This window comes from Sinocyclocheilus anshuiensis, unplaced genomic scaffold, assembly GCF_001515605.1.
Source record: "Sinocyclocheilus anshuiensis isolate Anshui unplaced genomic scaffold, SAMN03320099.WGS_v1.1 scaffold454, whole genome shotgun sequence".
Taxonomy (NCBI): Eukaryota; Metazoa; Chordata; class Actinopteri; order Cypriniformes; family Cyprinidae; genus Sinocyclocheilus; species Sinocyclocheilus anshuiensis.
This window is the reverse complement of record NW_015548217.1, coordinates 7,088-15,114: the sequence shown is the minus strand read 5'-3', so window position 1 is coordinate 15,114 and position 8,027 is coordinate 7,088. Positions and strand designations below refer to the sequence as shown.

The following is an 8,027-nucleotide window of genomic DNA, read 5'->3' as shown; positions in this document are numbered from 1 at the left end:
ATCTATCCATCTTTTCTTTATGTATCTATGTATCTATCTATCTATCTATCTATCTATCTATCTATCCATCTAAAGTTTTTGAACAGTAAGATTTTTTTTTATGTTTTTTAAGAATTCTCTTCTGTTCACCAAGCCTGCATTTATACAGCAAAAGCAGTAATATTGTGAAATATTTTTCCTATTTTAAATAACTGCTTTCCATTTGACTATATTTTAAAATGTAATTTATTTCTGTGATTTCAAAGCTGAATTTTTAGCATGGTAGTGTGTGTGTATGTATGTATATACTGTTGCTCTCTATTGAGTGAAGTAATCTTGTTAGTAGTGATCAGTAGTTAGTAGTTAGTCAGTAATCTGGTAAAAGTGGTTAAAGAAAGCCCACAAAATTTGGACTTTTTTTAGGGAGATCAACATGCAAACGGCTGACAGAGTTTTTGTGTCTGTAATCTATGAGATCTTTTCTAAGTGAGATTTTATGGTCTCTGTTTTAGTGAATTCCTCTGATGTCAGTCTGCTCTAGGGTTTCATCACTGTATAATCGTCCACAATCATGCTGAAGCTCATTGTCTCAACAGGCCTACACAATGATGTACAGTATCCCACCGAGGTGCTGTTTACTCATATCAGATCCTTCACAGTATAATTCATTCCTGCCCTCGAGGACCGTCTCGTTGGTTCGCCTCACCTGTCGAGGTGGAAAGCTGCTATCTCAGCATTATGCCTCTGAAAGTCGACAAAATAGAAGAAGTTCTCCGGAGTCTCTTCGTGTCGCTCCTGTCTGAAATCAAGAAGGACCATTTCTATCAGTTCAACCTAAACTGATGTATAATAATCTGTACATCGAAATAACAAAGTGTTACCTCATTGGTTTAAACATAGCTTTACCAAAGTCTTGGAGCTTCAGGGCCAACTTCAGGTGAAGACCGCTGGGTTTAACCACTGATTGGACATTCAGAATAAGAGAACACGGTTTTGTTTCCTTAATATGAATGTACAGGTATATACATACACACAGTATATACATACATACATACATACATACATACATATATATATATATATATATATATATATACACACACAACAGTTATTTCTGGTCCTCGAATCTGATTGGCTGATAAGAGTGCAATATTAGAGTGATAACAGAACTCCAACAATCATTTCACTGTTTGTATCACTCCGCCCAAATCCACTATAATGTTTAAAAATAATACTGTTTTAAGAGTTGTTTTGGGCGAGAATGTGCTTGTTTAGATGGTCTATTAATAAAAATAGCGTCTATTTGAAAATTTGCTTTGATGTTTTCGGAGACGTGAGCTCCAGTGCATCAGCGGCCATTATGCGCTCATAAACCCGCGGAGAGAGCGCCTCATCTCAGCCATATCTTCTGGAATTTACCGCTGGCTCTGATGTCTCTATTGTGGGTAAACATGAGATATATTTCGTTTTGGGTAAATCCGACAGGCAATCTTTGGTCTCATTCATCTATTATTTGTTCCAGAGCAAATAGTTTTGGCAAAATCTCATCATCTTTATGTAACTTCAATGCTATATATCAGAGCGCAGCTTTTGTACTTTTGACTGAATTGACTAGGAACTTTTATGATGGCTGTTGTTGTTTATGAAATATTATTAGTCATCATTACGACCGCAAACATCTTCTATTACTACTACTACAGTACACTTTTCAATTAATTAAATTAAAACAAGTATCTTTAGGTTTATAACGGGTCTGGATCTCATATTGATGAACAGGAATTTTAGTTTTTTGAGTAAAGCTGCAAATTCTTTCACTATAATGTCAGCTGCAATGAATTTTGCGTGCATATCATACGCAGTTTGGCGTACATATATGCACCTACCCCACACCCTTATACCCATTTTTGGTTTAGTCCAATAGTACGCCAAATAGAAACAGAAAATCGTGCCATTGAAACGCACTTTCATGAGATTGGGTTACGTACATGATGTAAGCGTGCGCCGGCCCGGAATGTTTAGTGCAAGTGTGAGTGCAGGCCAGCGGGGGAGGGGGATAATCACGCTTGGGCTTGGTTCAAGGCAACTGTGCCTAGTGTGAGTACACCCTTATATTGAAAGAAACTGAAACGCGGTTTTAAACAAGGAAGTTATTTTTATTTTCAACAACAGCTTGTAAGACGCAGCCAACAATTGCACTGAGCAGCTCTGTCATCGGAAATCACCCTTAACAGATGAAAGGATAATACGACAAAGATATCGCTTTCCTCAGTGGACATTCAAACTAATGTTTTATTGTGAATATGAGATTGAGATGAAGAATGAATGCTGTATAAGATGCAGGTAATCTCAGCTCTCATAATACTCTACTCCACTGCTTTTAATACAGTAATACAATAAGCTTTCAAAGCTGCAGTTTTGCCTCTTTGTCGCCATCTCTGTTTGAAACCTGCAATTGCAGTTATTTGTGGAATTATTTTCTTAACGTGGGTGTGCACCGGCAGGGCTCCAGCGCGGATGAATCTAATGTTTTGAGGTGAATGTCACCGCACCAGTGTGGATATTCACTGTACTTAGGAATCACAGATTCTAGCCTACGTCTTGGAAGTGTGTGTATATATATATATATATATACAGCGGGTAAAATAAGTATTGAACACGTCACCATTTTTCTCAGTAAATATATTTCGGAAGGTGCTGTTGACTTGAAATTCTCACCAGATGTCGGTAACAACCCAAGTAATCTATATATACAAATAAAACAAAACAAATAATTTCAGAAATTAAGTTCTGTGTAATAAAATGGAATGACCCAGGGGAAAAGTATTGAACACATGAAGAAAGGGAGGTGCAAAAAGGCATGGAAAACCAAGACACCAGCTGAAATCTATCAGTCATTAGAAAGCAATCCTGGCCCTCGTCAGTGGAAATTAATATTAGCTGCTTCAGTCCCAACACCTACAGTACCAGGATGATGGAGATAAAGCAAGGCTGGGCAATGATCCCAAACACAGCCAAGGAACCTCTCAACTGGTTTCAGAGAAAGAAAGTAAAGCTGCTAGAATGGTCAGCCACCTGACTTGAATTCTTACCCCTCTTCTGCTTCCTCTCACGCCGCTTGTGGCGCCTTCGCTCTGGGCGAGATGCAATAGTGGGGGTCAAACACGAGGAACCAGAACCCTGCAGAATAAAACACGAGGAACCAGAACCCTGGAGAATAAAACACGAGGAACAAGGTTGGTGTTTATTCTTCGTTCATCTTTAATGACTATTTGTGGTACATCCACAGATCCTTTATGTGAAAATAAGACCTTAACTATCATTAAAATGTCTTAAATCCATGTTTCAAAGTTCTTATGGAAATGTGACTGAACTGACATCGAGGAGATTTAATTATTACTTTAATTAGACTTTATTTAGAGTCATAAAACTGTATTGAACTCAGAGCGTGTGTTACTGAATTTGTTTTTACGCTAGTAGAAACCACATTTTAAAGCTGCAGACCGTAAGTTTTGCATCTTTGTCGCCATCTCTGTTTGAAACCTGCAATTGCAGTTATTTGTGGAATTATTTTCTTAACGTGGGTGTGCACCGGCAGGGCTCCAGCGCGGATGAATCTAATGTTTTGAGGTGAATGTCACCGCACCGGTGTGGATATTCACTGTACTTAGGAATCACAGATTCTAGCCTACGTCTTGGAAGTGTGTGTATATATATATATATATATACAGCGGGTAAAATAAGTATTGAACACGTCACCATTTTTCTCAGTAAATATATTTCGGAAGGTGCTGTTGACTTGAAATTCTCACCAGATGTCGGTAACAACCCAAGTAATCTATATATACAAATAAAACAAAACAAATAATTTCAGAAATTAAGTTCTGTGTAATAAAATGGAATGACCCAGGGGAAAAGTATTGAACACATGAAGAAAGGGAGGTGCAAAAAGGCATGGAAAACCAAGACACCAGCTGAAATCTATCAGTCATTAGAAAGCAATCCTGGCCCTCGTCAGTGGAAATTAATATTAGCTGCTTCAGTCCCAACACCTACAGTACCAGGATGATGGAGATAAAGCAAGGCTGGGCAATGATCCCAAACACAGCCAAGGAACCTCTCAACTGGTTTCAGAGAAAGAAAGTAAAGCTGCTAGAATGGTCAGCCACCTGACTTGAATCCAATAGAAAATAAGAACTAAAGGTCAGAGTTCATAGAAGAGGCCCACAGAACCTTCACGATTTGAAGACTGTTTGTGTGGAAGAATGAGCCAAAATCACACCTGAGCAATGCATGCCACTAGTTTCTCAGACAGCTGTCATTACCAACAAATGCTTTTGTACGAAGTATTAAATACATTTCAGTAAGCGTGTTCAATACTTTTTACTGTGTCATTCCATTTTATTACACATAACTTAATTTCTGAACTCATTTGTATATATAGATTACTTGGGTTGTTACCGACATCTGGTGAAAATTTCATGTTAACAGCACCTTTAGAAATATATTTACTGGAAAAAATGGTGACGTGTTCATTACTTATTTTACCCGCTGTATATATATATATATACATATATATATGCAAACTGATATCCAGTATAATGATTTCCACACATTCCTTTTTTTAAAGTTTTATTGTGTTGTGGTGGAAAACAGGATTAAAACTGTCAGGAAATTGCTGTAACACCTGACTCTGTTTGGACTGTGAGATCTTATTTTTTACTCCCCAGAGTCGACCTTTCAGCTGTAATAGTTTAATTATAGAGGGATCTTTACATAACAGGGCCTGCGGTGTACACTGTGCTCCAGCGCTGCTTTGTCTGAGGTTTGGGAAGCCGTGACAGTCTGCCGAACCCTAAACCGCACCGTCCAGACTCCTTTTAGCTCAGTCATATCAATAGTTCACAAACTCAACTATGCTCCAAAATAACACACAAGTGATGAGGGAAACAGAAAAACAACACAAGAAGTCGAGCCAAACAATAAAAAGCTTGTAGTTGTACTGTGCTAGGCCAAAAAGAGCTAAAAGGGGGAAACGTCACGTGATTATAGCATGGGGTTGATGTGTGAGATGCGGTTGCGAGGTTTTAACATCACTGTCTGTTACAGGACTGATGTTTACTCTAGACCGATCTCTTGAGTGACAGAGGTTTGTTTCTGAACGATTATAAAATGGCCTCATCTACCTTAAACCAGTGGCCATTCATTATGAAACACAGCGCAGAGTTTGTGAACTTACAATAACATATACTGGTCTTGCATCAGAGTTACAGCATATAAACTAGACGAGTATGATGGTTAACTGTAAATTACCTCAACTTATATGAAAAGTAAACATTTCATATATGCATGCATTCATATTACAACATATGTAAAAATGACATTTTAGAAGATGATACATGCAATTTTTATGGTAAAACTCTGTTTTTGAAAAGCTAAATTGAATTGAATTCCACAATATTATGGTGAAAGGTTATATTTACTTAATTCACAAAACTATGCATACATGTTTTATATACACAGGGTTGGTAGGATTTTTTAATGTTTTTCAAAGAAGTCTCCTCTGCTCACCAAGGCTGCATTTATTTTGATCAAAGATACAGTAAAATCAGTAAAATAGTGAAATATTATTACTATTTAAAACAGCCAATTTCTATGTGTTAACAGCATTTAAAAGCCAGCATGAATATAATAATATTAATTAATATAATGAGAATAAACATTTAAATATATAAATATCTATAGATACATATACACTCTGTTCTACTGCTGGAATTGAGGGGAAGCACTTTGCATGCATGCTGTGCTTCAAGACCAATACCTCATTTCATCCATATAACACACTGCTGTTCCAAATTTTGGGATCAGTAAGAGTTTTAATGGTTTTTAAAGAAGCCTCTTCTGCTCACCAAGGGTGCATTTATTTGATCAAAAATGCAGAAAAACTAATATTGTGAAATATTATTACAATTTAAAATACTGGTTTTCTATTTAAATATATACTGTAAAATATAATTTATTCTTATAAAATGGCCTCATCTACCTTAAACCAGTGGCCATTCATTATGAAACACAGCGCAGAGTTTGTGAACTTACAATAACATATACTGGTCTTGCATCAGAGTTACAGCATATAAACTAGACGAGTATGATGGTTAACTGTAAATTACCTCAACTTATATGAAAAGTAAACATTTCATATATGCATGCATTCATATTACAACATATGTAAAAATGACATTTTAGAAGATGATACATGCAATTTTTATGGTAAAACTCTGTTTTTGAAAAGCTAAATTGAATTGAATTCCACAATATTATGGTGAAAGGTTATATTTACTTAATTCACAAAACTATGCATACATGTTTTATATACACAGGGTTGGTAGGATTTTTTAATGTTTTTCAAAGAAGTCTCCTCTGCTCACCAAGGCTGCATTTATTTTGATCAAAGATACAGTAAAATCAGTAAAATAGTGAAATATTATTACTATTTAAAACAGCCAATTTCTATGTGAATATCCGCTAAACTGTCATTTATTTCTGTGATGCGCAGCTGTATTTTCAGCATCATTACTCCAGTCTTCAGTGTCACATGATCTTCAGAAATCATTCTAATATGCTGATTTGCTGCTCAAGAAACATTTCTGATTATTATCAACGTTGAACACAGTCGTGCTGCACAATATTTTTGTGGAAACCGTCATGCATTTTATTTTTCAGGATTCACAGATGAATAGAAAGTTCAAAAGAACAGCATTTATTTGAAATAGAAATCTTTTGCAACACTATAAATGTCTTTACTGACACTTTTGATCAATTGAATGCGTCCTTGCTGAATAAAAGCATTCATTTGTTAAAAAAGATAAAATCTTACTGACCTAAGTAATAGGTATCGCCTCATAATTGACATTCCCAGAAGTTCTTACTCAGAAGTGGCCATCATATTTATTTTTATTTTGTATGCATTTATGCACATTGGAATGTTTTATGTTACTTTTTTTACAGCTAAGAATGTTCAAACCTGGCAGAAAAATAGTGTAAAAACGAGTGCTGTCAATCGATTAATTGCGATTAATAAACGTTTTTGTTTGCATAATATATGTGTGTACTGTGTATATTTATTATGCATATATATAAATACACACACATGCATGTATATATTTTGAAAATATTTACATGTCTATATTTATATTGATATAATTTATATTACAAATAAATATATTTAATATATAAACGTAACATTTTTCTTAAATATATGCATGCATGTGTGTGTATTTGTATATACATAATAAATATACACAGCACACATACATACATTATGCAAACAAAAACTTTTATTTTGGATACGATTAATCGCGATTAATCTTTTGACCGCACTGATATATATATATATTTACCTTGTGAGCAGTCGCATGCACCCTTCAGCGCTTTCTCATCCGGAGTGAAATCTGTCAGACACAATGCAATACTGCAGGATGAGATCGTGCATAGCATATTTCAGATTTAGGGTTATTCCTCTCTGGCTTGAGAAAGCATGACCTGCGCTGATGACGGAGGCTGTCTGCATGTCTCGCAGGAGTCTGTCGATGCTGCTGTCGTCTCCTGAATACAGCTCATAGCGATTGATCCCTAGATGGAACTGCAGCCAGCTGGCCTCGGGGTCAAAGGTCACGGGATGATCGGGTATAGTGATGTTTGAAGCTGCGGCCGCCTCGATGTAGATCTTCTTCAGTCTGTACGGGACAACGAGAGCTGGCACTGGAGATTTGATCTCTCATCATAATTTATTTTTTTCCCCTCTTTAAACATGAGAGTTACTTTCCCACACAAAACTTGGAATGAAATGAGTAGAAATTGCACATTTGGTGAGCTCTCTTTTAAGTCATCAACCTAGATAGGTATTATTAGCTCTTAAAATAATGAGCTCCTCTAGCGAGCACAGGTCTGCACTTGTAGGAAACTTTAAGATCCAAAGCCTCAGCAATCTGCCGACAGAATTCTTTGGCTCCCATAGAAAGATACTTTATGTTTTATTACTGTAGAATCAA

At 36.2% G+C, this 8,027-nt stretch overlaps 1 protein-coding gene across 1 annotated transcript in view; it reads right to left on the bottom strand.

Moving 5' to 3' along the window:
- The window catches only part of LOC107653965 (pseudokinase FAM20A-like), a 23,851-nt gene that overhangs the window by 8,843 nt on the left and 6,981 nt on the right, over positions 1-8,027 (bottom strand). The window contains exons 4-5 of the mRNA XM_016440821.1: positions 861-939; positions 686-778 (exon numbers count right to left, since the gene is read on the bottom strand). Of these exons, the coding sequence (XP_016296307.1) occupies positions 686-778; positions 861-939 (172 nt within the window). The remainder of the gene's footprint in view (positions 1-685; positions 779-860; positions 940-8,027) is intronic.